At 39.1% G+C, this 22,604-nt stretch overlaps 1 protein-coding gene across 4 annotated transcripts in view; it reads right to left on the bottom strand.

Moving 5' to 3' along the window:
- Positions 1-22,604, bottom strand: part of LOC121269313 (exportin-1) — a 59,854-nt gene that overhangs the window by 20,921 nt on the left and 16,329 nt on the right. For all 4 annotated transcript variants that reach the window (XM_041173875.1, XM_041173869.1, XM_041173858.1 and 1 more), the window contains 13 exons: positions 21,881-22,062; positions 21,738-21,786; positions 21,527-21,646; positions 21,310-21,438; positions 14,290-14,448; positions 13,989-14,186; positions 13,437-13,575; positions 11,443-11,624; positions 8,885-9,041; positions 7,359-7,522; positions 7,054-7,188; positions 4,841-5,024; positions 4,221-4,327 (listed from right to left, as the gene is read on the bottom strand). In XM_041173875.1, the coding sequence (XP_041029809.1) occupies positions 4,221-4,327; positions 4,841-5,024; positions 7,054-7,188; positions 7,359-7,522; positions 8,885-9,041; positions 11,443-11,624; positions 13,437-13,575; positions 13,989-14,186; positions 14,290-14,448; positions 21,310-21,438; positions 21,527-21,646; positions 21,738-21,786; positions 21,881-22,062 (1,905 nt within the window). The remainder of the gene's footprint in view (positions 1-4,220; positions 4,328-4,840; positions 5,025-7,053; positions 7,189-7,358; positions 7,523-8,884; positions 9,042-11,442; positions 11,625-13,436; positions 13,576-13,988; positions 14,187-14,289; positions 14,449-21,309; positions 21,439-21,526; positions 21,647-21,737; positions 21,787-21,880; positions 22,063-22,604) is intronic.

The raw sequence follows: 22,604 nt of genomic DNA, 5'->3' as shown, positions 1-22,604 counted from the left end.
AAACAGGCCACTTGGCCTGACAAAAGACACCGGAAAAATGCTTGGAGCCCATTAAGGAAGTGGTAACAGAGCACTTAGAAAATCATAATACAATCAGGCGGAGTGAACATGGTTTTGTGAAAAGGAAAATCATGTTTGACAAGCCTACTAGAAATGTTTGAAAATATAACCAAGGATCGCTTATATGGGAAACATATGTGGTTGTAGTAATGCTTGGATTTTCAGAAAGCACTCTAAGATACCATACAAAAAGTTCTCAGCCCCATTAGTCCTGTGTGTAATATATCAGTATGGATGGAGAATTGGTTAAAGAATACCAGAGAGTAGGAATAAATAGATCATCTTCAGTGAAGCCCAACTCATACTGAAGGAACAGCACCCCATCTTCCGATTAGGCACCTTACAGCCTTCTGGACTTAACACTGAGTTAACAGCTTCAGCCCATGAGCTCCTCCATTTTTATTTTTCCAACCCCCTCCTCCAACAGAGCCATCTATAACTTGTTCTTATGTTTTGCTTTCAGAGTGCTGACCCTCGTTCTGCTAACTTACCTTTATGCTACAAGGCCTTTAATCTTTAACACTACCATTAATACGCCTTTTGTCTTGTGCCCATGACATCTTTCTCAAATCTCTCCTGAGCTCCCATCTATCCCTGACCTTCTATTTTGCTCCACCTGCTCCACCAACCAACCCCTGTCCAACAATGTAACATCCATCACATTTCTACCTCTCTTCAGCTCTGAAGAAGTCATACAGATTTGAAATGTTAACTTTGTTTCTCTCCCCACAGATGTTGCCAGGCCTGCTGAGTTTTTCCAGCATTTTCTCTTTTTAGATCATTTCCAGGTTGGCAGGCTATTAACTAGTGGGGTGCAACAAGGATCAGTACTGGGACCTCATATTTGCAATCGATATTAATGACTTGAATCAGGCTTGTCCAACATGCCGGATTGTAGCACCCGAACCCACTGTTCAAAATGACAGTCAGACAGGTAAGTGAAGTTGAAGATTCTGCAAAAGCATACGAGAGAGAGAAAGAGAGAGTGTGCACATTGACTGAGAGAATGCGAGAGTGTCTCAGAATTCTCACTCACCTTCATCTCCATATGCCAACAGATATTCACACCCACTCACATTGGGTGAACGTGAGTAAGTGAGCACCCAGGGACTGGGAGTGAGCTGGAGACACAAACTGAGCCGCTCACACTCTAATGATCAACTTTACTAATTACTTTTTTTAAATCAATTTTTTGCTTCATTTTCTCAGCAAATGTTTTTCTTCGTACTCAACTTTTTTTTGAAAATCTTTCCAAAATTTGCTCATCGGCCCCTTGAGTGAGAAAAACAGAAATGTGGCTTCCCCATGAAAAATGTTGGACAAGCCTGACTTAGATGAAGGGATCGAGTGGAATGTATCCAAGCTTGACAAATGATATAAAGCTGGGTAACAAATTATGTTTGTGAGGTAGACATAAAGGTCCTCAAAGGGACATAGACAGGTTCAATGAGTGGGTAAGACGATGGCAGATGAAATATAATGTGTGGAAGTGAGAGATTATTCTTTTTGGTAGGGGTAGAAGTACAGTTTTTTTTTTAAATGGTGAGAAACTACTCAATGGTGGTTTTCAGAGGAATTTAGAAACCCCTGTACGTGAAACAAAATTAGTTGGCAGGTACAGCAAGTAATTGGGAAGACAAATGGTTGTTGAGCTTTATTACAGAGGGGCTAGAATACAAGTATAAGAAAGTTTTTCTGCAATTGTACTGCGCTTTGACAAGATCACACCTGGAGTACTGTGTACAGTTTTGGTCTCTGTACTTAAGGCCGTGCATCAGAAAGGGTGCAGCAAAGGTTCACTAGATTGATTGAGAGGATGACAACATTCTCCTATAAGAAGAGATTGAGTATAATGGGCCTCAGTGTAGGAGAATGAGAGGTGATTTCATCGAAACATGAGATTCTGAAAGGGGCTGATAGGACAGATGCTGTGGAAAGTTTAGAACTAAGGAGGCATCACTTCAGGATAAGGGTCAGCTATTTAGGACAGGGATGAGGAAAAAGAAAATCACTCAAAACATGAGAAATAGGAATAACAGAAGGCCATACAACCCATTGAACCGGCTCTGCCATTCAATGTGGCAGATCTTGGGCCTCAACACCACCTCCTTGTCCACTCCTCACATCCCTTGATTCCCTGAAACCAAAACTCTTGTCTATCTCAGCATTAAGTATATTCAATGATGACACATTCACAACCTTTTAGGGTAGAGAATTCCAGAGGGTTGGGAATCTTTAGAATTCTCTATCCCAGGGGGCTGCAGATGCTCAGCTGCTGAATATATACACAAGACAATTCAATAGATTTTAGGATACTACGCAAATCAAGAGATATGGGGATTAGGCAAGTAAGTGGAGTTGAAAAAGATCAACCATGAGCTTATTTATGGTGGACCAGGCTTGAAGGATCATATTTCTTACTCCTGTTTGTTTCCTTAATGTCTTTATTTAAGCAACTAGTGGAACCATAGGTCACTATATTAGAACAAAAACTTAGATCTGATACATAGTCATGAAGACCTTGGATAAACAAAATTGTGGAAAGCCTTTTCAATGGTCATCAAAAAAAGACAATTAGGTCACGGAATGTCTTGTTAGAGCTAGTAAAAGCAGAATCCAATTTTCTTAAAAATTTTTTTCACGGGATGTGGCGAGGCTGGCATTTATTGCCCATCCTTAATTGCCCCTGAGGTGGTGATGAGCTACCTTCTTGAACCATTGCAGTCCATGTGGTGGAGGAACACCCACAGTGCTGTTGGGGGAGGGGGGGTGGGGAGCTCCACAATTTTGATCCAGCAACAGCAAATAGCTTATATAAAGGAGTTAAGTGGCTAAATATTTTGAAAGTAAGATTTTTAAACAGAGATAAGTGGCTTACAGATGCAACAGGCCAAATAGCTTCCTCCTGTGCTACAAAAGCATTGTCATTTAAAAGTAAATTAACTACAGCCTTTATTGACCTAACTTGTGCCAAAGTTAGGAGGTAACCTGCATTTAGGCATTTATCAATGCTGCTCTACATTAAACAATGCACAGCAATGACACTTTGAGATTGAAGCCAGGCAAATCTCCAGATTTAAATGGCTGCCAGAGGCTAGTAAATTAATATAGTCAGAGAAATTAAGATTTCAATTATTATAACCTCCCAAAGCTTGATAGTTTCCAAGGCAATTATAGTGGATTGGAAGGCAGCAAAGATGACGCCATTATTGAGACATGGCAGGAAAAATAAACCAAGTAACTTTAAAAGTAAAATATTGCAAATACTGACAATCCGAAATAAAAACAGAAAATGCTGGAAAGACTCAGGTCTGGCAGCATCTGTGGAGAGAGAAACAGAGTTAACGTTTCAGGTTTTGCTTTCATCAGAACAGAAATAATTTCTTCAGAGGGTTGCAAGGCTGGAATGGGACACTCCAGAAAGCTAAAGATGCACAATCACTTGTTGCATTTATAAAATTTGGCAAGTACAGATATTAAAGATATGCAGAAAGGGCAGGAACCAAGATATGGAGCTGCTATGGCCAATGCATAAAGTGAGCAGGTTTATTTGTAATTATCAACTGAGAAATAAGATGGTGAATTGGAAATATCAAACCGCTGTAAGATCACCTGAATATATTCAACGTTACATTCATGTGGGCAAATGGGGACAAGACTCAGTAAATATGCAAAATCAGCATCAAAATGCCAGCCCCTCTAATTTATTAATGACGAAATGTTTAGCCATTTGATACAAGTTATCACTTTCACTTTTTTGGCTATTGTATCATGATTAGAACACAGCATTTAAGGAGGGTCAGCTCTTTAGTATTAAATCAGGATTTGAATTCAGGTAAGACCAAGGGTGCTACAAAATACTAGTAGGGTAATCTCAAGCCTCTCATGGGCATGAGCCAAAAAACATAAAACATCCACTAATTTTCTAATGTCTCTCAGGGAGGAGGATAGAATGGCTTGTATGGAAAAAGTATATACTGATCTTATAGGAGTACAAGATGCACGGCCAAAGGTGGGGCATATTTGATCAATGCATTTCAAATGGTCACAAGGTGCTCATCACTTAAAACGCTACAACTTCAACAAAAGAAAGTAACATTTTACTTTTCTACATTCATAGCTTTATGACTATAAGAAGTTACTATTCATTCCTCACTCACCATCTGCGGATCATTGGATCTGCTCACCCAACCAGAAATAAGCTTCAGGGTCTCCCTTTTTACTGTTCGCATACTTCTGATCAGAGGTTGTTTTGTAACCACATCACCTACGACATAACAGACATCAGTAAAATATAATAGGCCTAGAAAATTAGAGACATTTATTCTGTTGCACCTTACATTGTTTAAACATTTTTCAAATGTCCTCTCCAATTAGTGAGAAATTACAACCCTAAATAAGCTCCCCTGTAAATGTATCAAAGCAAACCACATGCACAAACTCTGGTCATTCTATTGAGACTGTACCAAGGTATATTTGGCTGCAACAATTGCAGATGATCAGGTTACGAGAGTCAGATGTCATTACATGCCTGCTCATCCTTAAACTCTTACAACTTGAAAAGCAACGTATGCTTGGCATTGGGCCACTATTAGCATTAATGTTTTAAGTTGACAGACATATAGAAGGCAATTTTTACTTCCTTCAGAAAGAATAAATTCCAATACCCTGATAAGGATCTCAAAAAGCACTGAAACAATTCAGTCAATTGCTCTCTTATAATGCATCCATTATTTCACATCACAATACTTGTTTCTTAATTAACAAAGATTCAACCAACCATTTGTTTGAATTGCTGCTGAAATATTTTCACTGAGGCACTTGTATACATTCAACATATCCAGATATATTCGACCAAGCTGGATGACAAATGGGTGACCAACTGCTTTGCAGGCTCGAACATTAGTTTTCAGAATACTGCCAAGCTGCTTTACAGTTTCAGGATCCTTAAGAATGTCAACATTCTACAGGTGAAGGAAAAAGATAATCAACCAAGTGGCCTGGATGCTGGAATTCTACAATCTGTACTCCCAGTTTTTTTTTATTTTTGCTGTTTCTTCATCTTTCAGACACAAGCCAAATACTGACGGGTTTGAATACTCGACTTAGAAAGAGCATGTATTTTGAAATTTTGGCAACTGTAAAACTGTCAGTTCAGGCATTGTCTCAAAACTTGTATTCATTGCAAAAATTCATGTTCCAAATAGAGAGTCTGCTAACCCTTTTATGCAGCAAATATAGCATACATACCCTGGGTTATATTGGTCATTCGAGATCACACGGAATGTCCAACACATTCTTATTTTTTTGGAAAGGTGAAAAATACTGAAACATCATGACAACACATACAGAACAAGACTAGAAGATTTAAAATCAGGTTCTCAAAAACAATTTGAAACATAATTAGTCCACTAAAGATTAATATATTCTTTGGAACATATTTCTTACAGTATGCTAAATGACAAGACTTTTGGATTAACAATATAATGGGGTATATGGGAAATTTCTAACATTTAACATTACTTTGAAATCCACCTGTTCACATACTTGCCTCAGAATCATAAGGTTCTGAGGAGTTCAAGTTGTATTTCAGGGATTGAACGTAAAAAAAAAAATCAGGGCTGACATTCCGATGCAGTACTGAGGTAACATTGCACTGTCAGAAATGCCATTTTTTGGTTAAACAAGGCTCCATCTGTCTACTGGAGTGGATGTACAAGATCCTATGGTACAATTTTGAAGAGGAGAAGGGAAGTAATTCCCAGTGTCCTGCCCAACATTAACCCCTCAATCAACATCACATCATGAAAAACATATTATCCAGTCACATTGCTATTTGTGGAAGTTTGCTGAATGCAAATTAGCTACCATGCTTCCTACATTACAACAATGACTATACATCAAATTTCATTGGTTGTAAAGCACTGAGACATCCAGTGCTCGTGAAAAACGCTCCCTAAATGCTAGTTTAAAAAAAATATATAGGCCTTGCACCTTGTCAAGTGAGATGGAAATGTCAGGATTCTACTGCGCTTCTCCAAACTTTTCTTTAATAGTTTAGTAATGAATGGTTCAGCCCGTCAATCTATGTGCATTACAATTTCAATTAATTTCCACAAACTACTTCATGAACTTCATTCCTGAACAACTGCAAGATGCAAAAGACGGTCACTACCTATGTCAGACACTTTTCACTGAATATGCCAATGGGTCAGTCGCAAGTATTAATCACTAACATAGAAACAATGGAATTTCTTTAGATTTATGGTTACCTTGGCAATTAAAAAAAATATAGATTTACCACATCACAAAATACAGAAGAGTTTATATTGACATGATCAACAGTGCTGCAATTATTCCTATACTCCCATTTTGTGTACTACCTCCTTCAAGACATCAGTCACAACATAAGGCCATACTAAGGTCATAAATCATAAACTCACCTAATTGACAATAATAAACCTGTGGTTGATGCTTAGAAGTCTAAAATGTCATGATTTCTGCATAAAAGGCTAATTTCAGTAAGGAAGATACAAGGAATAATTCAATTAATTTTTCTTTTTTTACAATTCTAATCAAATATCTATTTTTTGTATATTTTCCGATGTCTACAATACTTTTTTGAAAAACTGATATGGGGAAGGGATAAAAAGAATCAGCTTGTAAAAAAAAAAATGACCACCACCACAAATCCAGTCAACTATGTCTTAAAGATGCTGCAAGATTAATATCTTAAAATAAAAAAAAGTTACTCAGGGCTCACTAGGGAGGCTCAATAAACAGTTGAAAAGGAAAAAAAAGCAGTAGGAGATGGGGAAGAAAGCAGCATTTATACAATTTATGTAGGATCAAGTATGCCATTCTAATTAGTCTGGTTTAAACATGGAATGAAATTTCAAACGTCACACTTCTGTGTTAAGGAGGTTAGTATGCTTAAATATTGTAAAATGTGCATAAATTTATTATATGTTATGTTAAAATACCATTACTTACTTTAGTCGCCTGCTGGATTATACTGTCCCAGACTTGATTTGGCAGCATCATATATTTTTCTATTAAATGTTCTTGTACTGCCTGGTCAGTCTGAGCACCTATCATATAACCGACCGCTTCATAAAATGTGTGAACCTATTGACAATGAGAACAATAAAATTTATTTTGAACCAGAATTATGCCAAGGGAGGAAAAGGATTTAACTTTGAATGATTTGCATATGAGCCTTTCAATCTACACCTTTTTTATAAACCCTTGAATATCTAAATTTGAAATCTTTTTCAAAACAATGTTTGTAACCTTACCTGCTGTGGCTGAAGATCACAAATTATAGTATTAATATTATTCAGGATCTCATCAATGAATGGCATTACTTCACCAACTTGGACCTGAACAAAGTGTCGACGACATTTTTGTGCAATTTTAATAAAAGTATCACAAGCCATGTCTTGAACTCCATCATGGGTTTCTAAATTCATTAAAAAAAAAATCAAAATTTTAAATTTAAATCTGAATACAGTTAAGGAATGAAAACTGCAAATGTCACAAAAGAAAAAAGTTCTGCTCAGCAAAATACAATTACAATTTATTCAGGAACAACAGATTATGCTCATCTTACATTAATACAGAATACTACATCAGGGGCAGATGAAAGGCATGGAATGTCATCTTGCCCAAGTTATTGTCACCTCAGAACCAAAAGGTTGTTGGAGTTTCAAATCCTACTCTTGGGCTTGATGGTATTTCATAAGCTAACACCAATGCAAGATGTCACATCATCATGGGAGCTATTAAATCAAGATCTCACCTGCCTATCCAGCAATTCAGAAGAAAATATAAATAGAATGGCACTTTTTATTGCTGCTGTTTAGAACTTGCTGTACATAGAATAGCAGTTAAACGAATCTGCAAATGTACAGCGGTTCCCCTGCAAAGTAATTATTTGTGCACAAAGTACTTGAGATCTTTCTGTTCTGAACCTGTATACCTGACCAGATAGTCAACAAATAACCCAATTTGATTTTCTAAATAATTTTTTACCTTTAACAGTTCTCATTAAATGAGCATAAGACAGATCTGTTTATTTTTTAAATGAATACACCAGCTAAGATGAATAGTCCATTCCTCTTGCCAAACAAACAACATTCTTCTCTCTTGTAGTTTCAAATAGCACATAAATAGAAACCATAAATTTCTGAATGTTATGTTTAACATTAATATTCAATTATGATAGTAACTTAAGCCAGCACTCATGCTTAGAGATTGTAGGTGTTAACAGCAGCACTCACCATGACTTTCAGTGCCATTTCAAAATCAAACTATTCAAATTTGTGCAGATTAGATACATGGGGCTGTTCTACTAATTTACCTCTTCAAACGATATCCAGGAATTCAACATTAAAATTTAACATCCATTAGATGGAATGCATTAGTACAAATATTAATAGATTCCCTTAGTGCTGAATTTATGATTCAGCAATTAAATTAATCCGATAGCTGCAGAAGAAATGTCTGGTGGATAACAGGACACCACAGGAAAAAGCTCTGAAAAGAGTTGAAACATTCTAGAGTATTATCAATCTGAACTTTTCAGTGTTTTCCATGGAAAATTCTATCCCAAAAATAAGCAGAGACCATGTTAAAAATGTGCATTGTACATGGTCTTCAGAAGAAACAAGTTTGATGTGCCGAGTTTTAGTTCTATGCTTATGTTACGTCTGAGAGTCCCTTCACTTTCATTTGTGAGCACGGGATCCAATCTCTAGGAATACTGGGTACCAGCAATTTTCTTTAAACACACAATTAAAATTTTTCTATCAGACAAACTTACCATGCATAAATTCAAACAGTTTGTTAACCACAGTCTTTAAAAACTTCCAGTGAGCTCTCAAGAAACGTGGGTACTGACCCACAATATACATGATATTTGAAGCAATAATGGCTTTGTTGTCTTTACCCCTTTTCTGTTCGCACAGTCCTAAAAGATCCTATGGAGTTAAAACAATACATATTACAATTTAAATCCAAACAGAAAATTGATGTGACCATGCTTGTCTAGATTTAGACACTGGATTCAAAAGTTTTGCTTACTAGCAAAAACACTTACTTTATTAGAAGATATGTAGTGTTAATAACTTTTTCCAGTGAAAAAGATGGAAGAAGGGTTAGAAAGCATAGAGTAGGGTATATTAAATAGACACTAAAACCCTTTTAAAGAAGTTGGAGTGGATCATTGAAGGAAAGGTCAGATGAAGAACAACATGCTTAATTCTTTTCTACTTAAAAAATTGCTTTTAATCGTCTTAATTGTCCTTGCACTTAATCACTAAAAGTTAGCATGCAGATACAGCAAATAATTAGGAAGTCAAATAGAACGCTGGCCTTTATTGCATGCTTGCATTGGAAGTAGCACAGAAAAGCTCATCAGGTTGAGTACTGGGATGAAGGGTCTTATGAGGAAAGATTGAGCAAGTTAGGCCTATAGTCACTGGAGTTTAGAAGAATGAGGTGATCTTATTGAAACATAAGATTCTGAGGGGGGCTTGACAGGGTGCATGCTGAGAGGACAATTCATCTCATGGGGGAACCTAGAACAAGGGAGCACAGTTCAAAAATAAAGGGGTCTCCCATTTAAGATGGAGAAGAGGAGGCATTCCTTCTCCCAAAGAGTTGTTAGTCTTTGGAATTCTCTTCCAGAGAGAGCAGTGAAAAAGCTTGTCATTGAATATATTCAAAGCTGCGTTAAGATAGATTTTTGATTCACAAGGGAGTTAAAGGTTAGGGGAGCAGGCAAGAAAGTGCCATTAAGGCCACAATGAGATCAGCCACAATCTCACTGAATGGTGGAGCAGGCTCAATGGCCAACTCCTGCTCTTATTTCTTGTTATCTTAAGGGTACTAAATGTATTTAAGAGGAAACTAGATAAGCATGAGGGGGAATGGAAGTCTATCTGATAGGGTATGATGGGGAAAGGTGGAAGGAGGCTTGTGTTGATCCTAACCAGTTGGGCTGAATGATCTATTTCTGTACTGTAAATTCCACACATTTGTTAAGGGAGTGGGAGGATGGAGGAAACTAAAGTGCAATCCTTGGTGATAACACATGTAAACATAAGTTACCCATAGTGTTGTGTTTCTCTAACAGGGTCATACCTAGAAAGCTTTCAACAGAAAAATTAACTGAACAGAAAGATTCTCATGACTACTACTTAATGTAAAGAATTTGCAGAAACTTCATTTTTCCCCCTCCAGAATTTATCGTTTTGGTATAAGCAACCAGTTTCGGTCTAGTAATTTAGTACCATCATCATGCTGACATCACTATCCTCAGGTCTTGTTAGTTCAATCTAGATCAAAAGTCCTCAAAACTCCTCTGCAATAGCTACATCCAACCTTTTAATTTATCGTTTTTATTTAAATGAATCATGACTTGTTAATAAAATAGAAGCAAAATACTGTGGATGCTGGAGATAACGTTGAGTCCAAAGAAGAGTCATGCTGGACTGAACAGTTAACTGTTTCTCTTTCCACAGATGCTGCCAGATCTGCTGAGTTTTTGCAGAAGTTCGTTTATATTTCATGACTTCTTGCTACTTCTGTACCCTTTCCAAGAGTTGTTTCCCCTCCATTTATGGCTCTTCCCACGGCATTCAGGACCACTGGTCTGGTTGCAGTCACAAAATCAAACTATTGAGCCTCCAGAAACAAAACCTCCCTCTAAGGGGTTATTCGTGGGGTCATTCTTGCTTCAAAGAGCCATTTATAATGCTCTTAATTACTCTTTCTTGTGGCTATCTCACTGTCTTCATCCTATTAAAGTCTTTATATACACAGATTTGAAAACTCCAACCACCTTGGTTTACTTGAATTAAGGGCACAGTACAAGCACATCTAAGACAAAAATCACCTACATCCTTTCCTCTCCATTATTCTGTGGGGTGATCACCTTCAGTGAGGTTTCTGCTTGAAATATTTGTTCTTGTGTATACTGCCGAATGTTCTCCTCAAGCTCAGGTTTCTCTGTTCAAGCAATACAATGCTGACAACTTCAGGAACATGCGCTCCAACTGATTACATCACCCATACTGCTGTGTAATGCATACTGCCGCCATCACAAGTCTAACTCTTGATGCCACTTTTCACCAACTGATGTGCTACTGAAGTGCCAACTCGAATTAATAATTTCCTATTCAACCAGTGGTATAAATTCAGGTACACTGCGCATTTTGATGTTCTAAATCTCCACACATCATACATCTCCATACACATAAATCTGGCAAATTTACTCAAAATTTATTGGTGCAGTATTTTGTCCTTGCTTTACTTGTATATATTGTTACCAAACTAAAAACAGTTCCATAAGGTCATCAGAAATATCAATACACTTACTTTTATCACAGTCACCAGAAATCTCTTCTCATCTTCCTCATGCATAGCACCACTAATTGAGCCAATAGCCCAACAGAGGGTGTTTAGATTCTTCCATGACCATTCAGTACCATTCACTTGGTTGTGAAGTTTGTCAGTCATAATGCGTTCTGTATCTGCATAGTCTAAATGAGTAAGGTACACTGCAAAAGAACAGCCAACAATGTGAAATAGTTAACATTACGGTCTCTAAATTTCCTGTGCACAGCACACTTTTCAAAACACAATTTACAGGAATATAAGGACAGTTAACCCCTTGAGACTGTTCCACTATTCAATGAGTTCATGGCTGATCTGCAACCTAATTCCATCTGCCCACCTTTGCCCCATATACTTTAGTACCTTTTTGGTTAACAAAAATCTATCAACTTTAGTTTTAAAATTAACAAATAGCTTAGCATCAATTGCCATTTGTGGAAGAGTTCCAAACTTTAACCATCCTTTGCCTGCAGAAGTCCTTCCAAACACACTCCTAAAAAGGCTGGGTTTAATTTTTAGACCATGTCCCCTAGTTCCAGACTCCCTCTCCAACCAGTAGAAATAGTTTCTCCCTATCTACCCTATCCGCTCCATTTAAAATTTTAATAACTTCAATCAAATCACCCCTTAATCTTCTAAATTCAAGGGAATTCAACCCTAGTTTGTGTAATCTATGTTATAGTCTTGGTCATTCACTTAATCTATCACTATATGTAATCTTACACCTTTAGCCACAACGCTTCCAGTGTTGCATATTTTTGTGTCATAGCAAATTTAGATATGGGGCTATCATAGTTATTAATAAATAGTGAATCGTTGAGGTCCCAAAACACACCCTTGTCGGAAACCACTAGTCACATTCTGCGAATGACATGGATGATTGGAGCAAGTTATGGTAGCTAAATTTGCTGAGAACACAAAGATAGGTTAGAAAGCAAGTTGTGAAGAGGACACAGACTGCAAAAGGATATAGACACATGAGTAAGTGGGCAAACATTTGGCAGTATAATGCAGGAAAATGAGAGCTTGCCAACTTTGGCATGAAGAATAGAAAAGAATATTAATTAAAGAGTGAGCAACTGCAGAAATCTGTGGTAAAGAGGGATCTAGGTATCCTGGCATATGAATCACAAGTAGCTGGCATGCAGATACAGCAATTGATTGGGAGGGCAAATAAAATGTTGGTCATTATTGCAAAGGGAATGGTGTAAAAAAAGTAAGAAAATGTTGCTACTAATGCTCAAGGTCTTAGTGAGGTTGCATCTGGAGTAATGCGCACAGTTTCAGTCTCCTTAAGGAGGGATATAATTGCATTGGAAGCAGTTTAGAGAAGGTTCACTTACTGATTCTTGGGATGATAGGGTTATTTATGAGGAAAAGCTGAGCAGGCTAGGCCTATACTGATTGCAGTTTAGAAGAATGAGATGATGTTATTGAAACAAGATTCTGATGGGTCTTGACTGGCTGGATGCTGGGAGAATGTTTTCCCTTGGCGGGGGTGGGGGGGGCGTCTAGAACTAGGGGACACAGTTTAAAGATAAGGGGTCCCCCACACTTAAGATGAATCTGAGGAGGATTTTTTCTCCCAGAGTGTCATTACATTTTGGAATTCTTTTCCCTAAAGAGCAGTGGAGGCTGGGTCATTGAATATATTCAAGGCTGGGTTAAGACATTTTTTTTATTGACAAAGGAGTCAAAGGTTATTGGGTGGGGGGTGGCAGGGGGAGCAGCAGCAAGGCAGGAATGTGAAGTTAAGGCTACACTCAGATCAGCCATGATCTGTTTGAATGGTGGGGCAGGCTCAATGGGCCAAATGACTGTTCCCTGTTCCTATTCCATATTCTCTTGCAGTTGAACAATGATTATAGGCACAAAAATATGTTGGACAGCAATTACAGCCATCGACCTGCTTAGTTTTAAACATGTTTAGAGATTTTTAACAATGCCCTAGCTGGAGAAGGAGGAGAAAACCTTACCAAGTGTTTCTCTCATATTTTTATATAAGTTGATGGAGTCTGTATCCTTCATGAATTCTCGCACAACCTCGCCTTGGTCATTTTCCACCACAAGTACCTCTTCTGGTTTGGCCATACGACTGACCATTAAGAGGCGAACCTTTGAGGGATATTATATTATAAGTTTTGCGTGTGGCAATTCAGTTATGTGTCGTGGTTATCAAATCACATGGAATAATCCACATATTTAAAGTTATGCTATTTAAAGAGCATTTTTTTTTGGAAATACAGATAATTTCAAACAACTGAAAGTTCATCTTCATCAGAAGCAGTCCTAAGTATTGTTTCAATAAGTGCTTATATACAACGATGTTGAAAAATATCTTGATCCGGACATTAAAGAAATGTATATATTTCGTAAAAGGGACAATGATTCTAAGTGATGTGACACCCTCCGTAGAAAGGATAAATCTCAATGAACATTACTTAATGGTTCTAAGTGCCCAGTGATTAACATTTACCGAAAGAATAGTGCATAGTACAGATTTCCATAAACAACCCCTTAATGCTCACTTTAGACAACACTGGCAAATAAAGTTGTCTTCTCGGAGGAACATCAAAATGCTGACTTCCAGAAAGCACAGGCGATGCAGGTGTTGAGAATGGACTTTCCCTGTAGAGCTCAGAAGCTAAATGGTTCCAATATTCAAGGCAAATTTTGAATATTTCAGTTTCTTCCACTTCGGACACAAGCAACATGTAATGTAGAGCCTGTGGAATAGACACATTTAAATTCAATTCTTTTCTTTCCCCAATTATGCACAATAATTTATACCAACATTATACAAAATAACATTTGCTAAAATCCTCTTACCTCCATAAGAGTTTCTCTCAGATTCAATCGTTTTTCAATAAGCTGCCCATGTTCTTTCAAAAACGTACAAAGAAATAAGCTCAAGTTCTGGATGAAATTCTGTTCATCGTCCTTTCCATTGGCATAAGCCACTCGAATGTTGGTGTTCAAAGGAAGCATCTAATAATAAGTTTAGAAAAATTAACTCAGTTATTACTCCAACATTGAATCACCTACAGTCACAATTTTTTCTACTCAACTGCTTCAAACAAGCTCAAATCCTGTCAAATGTAAGTAAAGCTTATGAATTGTTTCCAGATAGGTAATAATGTAGTTTGCACAAAACTGCATATGATGCAGTTAAAATCAGTTAGCTTTCATCCTGGAATAATGCATTGAAAACTCACTGAAGACAGCAAGGTTGGAGGAAATAAAGAGAAAAGGAAAAAACCAAGAGGAAAATGTAAAAAAAGGTAATTAAGATATTCAAGAGCTGTTTTTCAAATTCTGTTCATTGAACAATAATACCACGGCAAGTTACTGACTACTGCAGTAAATGTAATTCTCGATCAAGTCTTTTGACACAGTGATCATTCACCAAAAATCAGCATATTAACCACCCATGGACTTGAAGGACCATGTTGGAATAAGTTTTGGTCTACTACAACTAAGATTTTTATGGCACACTGATCTCTACCTAGCAGAGGCTGAGCGTCAACTCGCAGACACTTCCTCTTACCTCCCCCTGGACCATGACCCCACCACTGAACATCAAGCCATTGTTTCCAGGACTGTTACTGACCTCATCTCCTCTGGGGATCTTCCTTCCACAGCTTTCAACCTGATAGTCTCCCAACCTCGGATAGCCCCCTTCTACCTCCTACCTAAAATCCACAAACAGGACTGTCCCGGCAGACCAATCATGTCAGCCTGTTCCTGCCCCACGGAACTAATTTCTTGCTATCTTGACTCCATTCTCTCTCCCCTTGTCCAGTCCCTTCCCAGCTACATCCGTGATTCCTCTGACACCCTACATCATATCAACAATTTCCAGTTCCCTGGCCCCAACCGCCTCCTCTTCACCATGGACGTCCAATCCCTCTACACCTCCATCCCCCACCGGGATGGTCTGATGGCTCTCCACTTTTTCCTTCAACAGAGGCCCGAACAATCCCCATCCACCACTACTCTCCTCTGTCTGGCTGAACAATTTCTCCTTAAACTCCTCTCACTTCCTCCAAATAAAAAGGTGTGGCTATGGGTAACGCATGGGCCCCAGTTATGCCTGTATCTTTATGGGGTACAAGGAACATTCCTTGTTCCAGTCCTACTCTGGTCCCCTCCCACAACTCTTTCTCCGCTCCATCGATGATTGCTTTGGTGCTGCTTCATGCTCTCGTCTGGATTTATTTGAAAATTTATTTAATATCTGAAAATTTATTAATTTTGCTTCAAATTTTCTTCCATCATTTTCACATGATCCATCTCTGACACTTTTCTCCCCTTCCTTGACCTCGCTGTCTCAATTTCTGGTGATAGCCTGTCCTGCTTTCTACCCTTAATTAGCATATTCCTTAGATAATATCACCACCTTCAACACCTCTTTGTTCTTTTGTCTATGACATCTTTTAGCTATCTCCACCTATCACTGGCCCTCTATCCACCAACCACCAATATTCCTTACAAGCCCACCGACTCCCTCAGCTACCTCGATTACAACTCCTCGCACCCTGCTTCCCGTAAGGACTCCATCCCATTCTCTCAGTTCCTTCACCTCCGTCACATTTGTTCTGATGATGTCACTTTCAAAAATAGTTCCTCTGACATGTCTTCCTTCTTCCTTAACTGAGGTTTTCCACCCACGGTAGTTAGCAGGGCCCTCAACTGTGTCCGGTCCATCTCCCACGCATCCGCCCTCACACCTTCCTCTCCCTCCCAGAAACATGATAGGGACCCCCTTGTCCTCATTTATCACCCCACCAGCTTCCACATTCAAAGGATCATCCTCTGCCATTTCCGCCAACTCCAGCATGATGCTACCACCAAACACATCTTCCCTTCACCCCCCTTGGTGGCATTCCGCAGGGATCGTTCCCTCCGGGACACCTTGATCCACTCCTCCATCACCCCCTACATCTCGACCCCCTCCCAGGACACCTTTCCATGCAACTGCAGAAGGTGCAACATCTGCCCCTTTACTTCCCCTCTCCTCACCATCCAAGGGCCCAAACAGTCCTTTTAAGTGAAGCAGCATTTCACTTGCACTTTCTTCAATTTTGACTACTGCATTCATTGCTCCCAATGTGGTTTCCTCTACATTGGAGAGGCCAAACGCAAACTGGGTGACCGCTTTGCAGAATACCTTCGGTCTGTCCGCAAGCATGACCCAGACCTCCCTGTCACTTGCCATTTTAACACACCACCCTGCTCTCATGCCCACATGTCTGTCCTTGGCCTGCTGCATTGCTCCAGCGAAGCTCAACGCAAACTGGAGGAACACCACCTCATTTTCCGACTAGGCACTTTACAGCCTTCCGGACTGAATATTGAGTTCAATAATTTTAGATCATGAACCCTCTCCTCCATCCCCCCCCCCTTCCCCAATAATTTATATAAATTTTTCTTTTCCCGCCTATTTCCATTATTTTTAAATGTATTTCCATCCAATGTTTTATTTCTACTTTTAGCCTATTTCGATTCCTTCACCCCACCCCAACTAGGGCTGTCTGTACCTTGCTTGTCCTGCTTTCTATCCTTAATTAGCACATTCCTTAGATAATATCACCACCTTCAAGACCTCTTTGTCCTTTTGTCTATGACCTCTTTTGGCTATCTCCACCAATCACTGGCCCTTTATCCAGCTCTGCTTGTCCTACCTCCCCCCCCCCCCACACACACACACACACACACACACACACACACACACACACACACACACACACACTTAAACCAGCTTATATTTCACCTTTCTTCTACTTTTACTTAGTTCTGTTGAAGTGTCATACAGACTCGAAACGTTAGCTGTGTTCCTCTCCGCAGATGCTGCCAGACCTGCTGAGTTTTTCCAGGTATTTTTACTTTTATTTAACATTTTTATTTTTTCAGTTCAGGTGATACAAATCTTAAACGAATGTATGAATTAGGAGTAGGCCACACCACCCTTCAATAAGAGCATGGCTGATCTGGTTGTTGTCTCAGCTCCACATTCCCACCTACACCCGATTAACCTTTCACCCCCTTGCTTATCAAGAATCTATATACCTCTGCCTTAAAAATATTCAAAGACACAGTTTCCATCGCCTTTTGAGGAAGAGAGCTCCAAAGACTTACGACCCTCAAAAGATTTCTCATCTATCTTAAATGGGTGACCCCTTGTTTTTACACAGTGACCCCCTAGTTCTAGATTTTCCCACAAGAGGAAACATTCTCTCCACATCCACCTTGTCAAGACTCCTACTTACTGCATTTTAATTCCAGCTTCTGGAGCCAAGAAGCCAATGAAGAAGTGAGGTAGATTGTTCCCCTCTGTACTTAAGAATAGATCCAAGCTTAGGCACATCTTTGTAGCTGAAATGCAAAAACCTTCATTTTACCTTGCCTAAGCACATCTTTAAAAAGTCCCTTTCACTCCATAATCTTTAATGGCTCTGGCAGCGCACAATATGCTTCTATAAAATACAATCCAAAACATAAGCCCAAAACAAAAATATTCCTATGTAAATTCCATACATTTATAAATAATATTCCTGAGCCATTCTCTTGTAAAGACACAGACAATACCTATCCTTAGCCTCATTTCCAGGATGACTTTTCACTTTCAATGCAGAGGAAGCACCCTTCCATTCTTCCTTTAACCCCAGACACTGTTCTTTACCACATTCCAATTCCTTGTACCTATTGATCCCACCCCTCCATTCCAATGCCAAGTACTTAATTAAGCATAAAGTTTCTCAGATTCCAACTGTGAAGTACTTATTCAATACTTCTAAGTTGCACATTCAAGACACTTATAATCACATACCAGACACATCAACATTTTGTGCACTTATATTCTTCTTTTGGTCTATATCAATTGGTGAATTCACCAGGACCAGACTAAAACTTAAAACACTTAGAAATGAGTGACAGAGTCCAGAAGCAACATACAGCGAGTGCTACATTAGTTTTTTTAAATAAAATGGTAAGAGAATATTAGAAATAGGAGTAAACCATATGGCCCCTCAATCCTGCTCCATCATTCAATACCACATTGACTTTCTAGCTCAACTCGACTTTCTCACCCATTCCCCATATTCCTTGGTTCCCTGAAAGATCAAATATTTATCTATTCCAACCTTGAATATGCTCAATGATGGAGCATCCACAACCTTCTGAGGTAGGGAATTCCAACTGTCGAGTGGAGAAATTTCTCATCAAATTATCACCCTATCCCAGCTAAGGGAAACGAGAAACAACAGCGCCTACCCTATCAAACTACTTTAGAATCTTGTATGCTTCAAAGAGATCTCCCCCCTCCCGTTCTTCTAAACTTGAGAGTATAGACACAATTTACTCGGCCTCTAATCATGGAACAACCCTCTCATCCCAGGAACCAATCTACTGAACTTTCACTGTACTGCCAAGGCAAGTGCATATCTTTCCACAGATATGTAGAGCAAAACTGTGCACAGTACTCCAGGTGTGGAAAGCCCTAAACAATTGTAGAAAGACTTCCTCCTTATCTCTGTACTCCAACACTTGGAATAAAGGCCAGCAAGCCATTTGTCTACTTAATTACCTCCGCCACTGAAGTGGGGGAGGTAATGTTTCCACTCGGTAGTTCATTTGCCTGTAAACAATATATCTCAAAAACTAATGGGTGGATTTCAACAAAGCTTGGAACAGAGATAGGGCATGGCCCAAGGAAGAACTGATCAGTTTTTGGCAAGGACGGGAAAACAAATCTTGGAACTTGTAAAAAAAATGTTAACTTTGGGAGATAGGGCAAATTAATTTTTCTTAAGAATGTTGTGGGTTGCTTCAGCTACTGTGGTGAAATTTGTCACAGCTGTCAAAGTGTGAGCAGAGTTTTCAGAGCAGAATGCTGGATATGGATTGGCCTGAAACCACAGTGAGATGGAAGCTCCTTGAATATCAACGGTCAAAAGTTTCATGCCTTAAAATATTCTGCTTTTCTATTCCTATTGCCAAAGTGAATAGCCTCACACTTCCCCATATTACTGCACATCTGCCATCTGGTCCACTCACTTCCACTGTATCTCTTTGCAGCCTCTGCATCCCTCTCAAGCTTATGTTTTCACCAAGCTTTGCATTGTCAGCAAACTTAGATACATTACCCATGGTCTCTTTAAGTTATTAGAGATAAATAGCTGAGGTTCCAGCACTGATCCTTGAAGCACTATCAGTTACAGCTTGCCAACTTGAAAATGTCCCATTTATTCTACTGTTTCTTGTCCATTAATAAATCCTGCATTCATGCTAACATATTACCCCTAAGTCCATGAGTCCATATCTTGCATATCAACCTCTTGCATAGCACTATATCCTCAACACAACCTTGGTTCTTATGTCCTTGCAAACTACCATTCCATCTCCAACCTCCCTCTCCTGTCTCTGAACATGTTGTTGCCTCCCAAATCTGTTCCCATCTTTCCCAGAACTCCACGTTTGAATTGTTCCAATCACCCTGCCACCGAACTAATACAGCTCTCAAAGTCACAAATGACATCCTATGTCACTAGGACAAAGGTAAAACTCTCTCTTCGTCCTGTCTGCAGCCTTTGACATGGTTGACCACACCATCCTCCTCCAATACCTCCCCACTATTATCCAGCTGGGTGGGACTGTTCTCACCTGTCCTAATGTTAGCTATCTAATCACAAAGAATCACTTGCAATGGCTTCTCTTCCTGCTCCCACACTGCTACCTCTGGTGTTCCCCAAGGGTTTATTGCTAATCTGTACGCTGCTCCTTGATGACACCCAAAAACAATGCTAGTTTTCACATATACATCAACAACACCCAGCTCTAACTCATCCTCCCCTCCCTCAACTCCTTTGCTGTTGTTAAAATTATCAGACTGCTTAGCAACATCCAGCACCAGATGACAGGTTTCCTCCAATTAAATATTGGGAAGACTGAAGCCATTGTTTTCAGTCCCATTGCAAACTCCATTCCCTAGTCACAAATTTCATCCCTCCCCCTAGCAACAATCTGAGATAAAGCCAGTCTGTTCACAAACTTGGTGTCACAAATGATCCTAAGCTTCTGATCTAACTCCAGCCATCATCAAGACCACTTATTTCCACCTCTGTAGCATCACTCAACTTTGCTCATCTCAGCTCATCTGCTACTGAAATCTCGTTGATGCCTTCATTACCTCTAGAATCAACTATACCAACACACTCCTGGCTGGTCTCCCATATTCTATCCTCCATAAACTCAAGGTCATCCACCCATGTCTTAACATGCTGCAAGTCCCATTCCCCTGCCACCCCTGTGCTCACTGACCCACACTGATTCACTGGCTCCCAGATAGCCAATTTAAAATTCTCACCCTTGATTTCAAATCCTTCCTTGGTCTCGGCCCTCCCCATCTTTGCAATCTCCTCCAACTGACAACCCAGCAGGATATCGAAGTGCCTCTAAATTCTGGCCTCTTACGCATTCCCGATTATAACTGCTCCCTCATTAGTGGCCATACCTTCAGTTGCCCAGGGCCCAAAGTTTTGGAATGCCATTTCATCTCTCTGCCATATCTCATTTTTCTTAGAAAGACTGTTTTTAATAGTTTTCTCACTGATGGGTAAATTGAAGCCAGATCTATGCAAATTAATGGAAATTGATTTAAGCTTTACAGTGCTCGAAGGTTGTCTAATAAGCATAATGTGACCCACGAGGAAAAAGGCTTGGATATTAAAGTACACTATTCCTGTACTGGTTTTGATATTAGTATCTGGAGATTCAGAGAGAGCACAGTACTAGAATTACTGCTTTCACAAAGTTGCAGGGGGGGGGTTATAGAAGGAGTGGTTGAAATACCTGTTTCAGTTGTATCATTGTTAATGTAAAGAGAGTAACAAACTGTTCTTCATACTGGCTGACGCTCACTCCAGCTATCTCTGTCAGGCACTTCAGAGTTACATTTCTGAACATGGGCACATTCAGAAACTAAAAGGAAAAGCAGCATGTTATTTCGTTTTGCCTACATTTGCTTAAACAATCTTCTGCAGGTCCTGAAAATAAAGAATGCACATACCTTATAGATCAGTGTACTAATTAATTTAGTTTCAAAGATATATCCAAGTGGAATCCAGTTCAAGAATCTCAGCAATGTTTCCAAGGTTGCTTGAACAAGAGGTGCATTTTGAGAGTTTTCCTACAGCCAAAAAAAACCACAAAAGCTTGAGCTGAAGTCTGCCTGAACTAATGAAAAAAGGAAGATTTAAAAATTGAAATTTCTTACTTACCATGACAAACTGGCACAGCTGGAATATCTGAGAGAATTCATTGCACATGCTGTAAAGAAACAAGAAGTCACTAATTAAGTACCTGGAATAACTTGAAACACACAAAACAAAGTTGACTTGAATAAAAAAAATCCAAGTTATACCTGTCCTTCAGATGTTTTGCTTTAACTTGAGTCATCTGCCCACTGGAGAAATCAAACACCTCCTCACTCAGCAATTTAAGAATAATCATGTTGTTCTGACACAAGCTCTCACTAGTTCTACTTGCACCTACAATGTCACTGATGAATGTGGGCCAGTGTTTTGGCCATTCCTGTTTGAGTATCTGTGTAAATAACCAAATGTTATTAAAGATTTAGTGCAAGATAGCTTAAAAAGGTAAAATAGTCAATATTTTCCTCCATCAATTACTGCAGCTGCTCCACATTAGCAAACATTGAGACATAGAAGTACAAACATTCTGATACCTCTGACCAGCCTGAAGCACATCCAGATGAGAAAAGGGCCTACTTCCTTAGATTATCAAAGTGTTGCTTGTCTAGATGTGCAGGATCCCTGTTAATCTCATCTCAAAGCTAGGTTTAATCTCATTTAGACATTTGCAATCAATGTAGTGATTTTTTTAAATAAAAGTTCTTTGCTCTAGTATCTCTAGTCACTCAGCACCTGATAACAACTGCTAACCATTCCATCAACTAAAGTATTTATTTGCCAGTCCCAGTCAATGCAGCATTTTTGACATGTTACAAAAAATATGCAAACATCACACGTAGAATGTTTAGAAGACAGGACGGTGTACTGACAATCAGTACTGGAAAGCTCAACACAAATTAGCCTATTAACACTAAGTCTGTCTTTCATGAAACA

The sequence above is a fragment of the Carcharodon carcharias genome, chromosome 2, assembly GCF_017639515.1.
Source record: "Carcharodon carcharias isolate sCarCar2 chromosome 2, sCarCar2.pri, whole genome shotgun sequence".
Classification (NCBI taxonomy): Eukaryota; Metazoa; Chordata; class Chondrichthyes; order Lamniformes; family Lamnidae; genus Carcharodon; species Carcharodon carcharias.
Note: the sequence above shows the minus strand (reverse complement) of the source record. Positions and strands in the feature narration are given on the sequence as shown.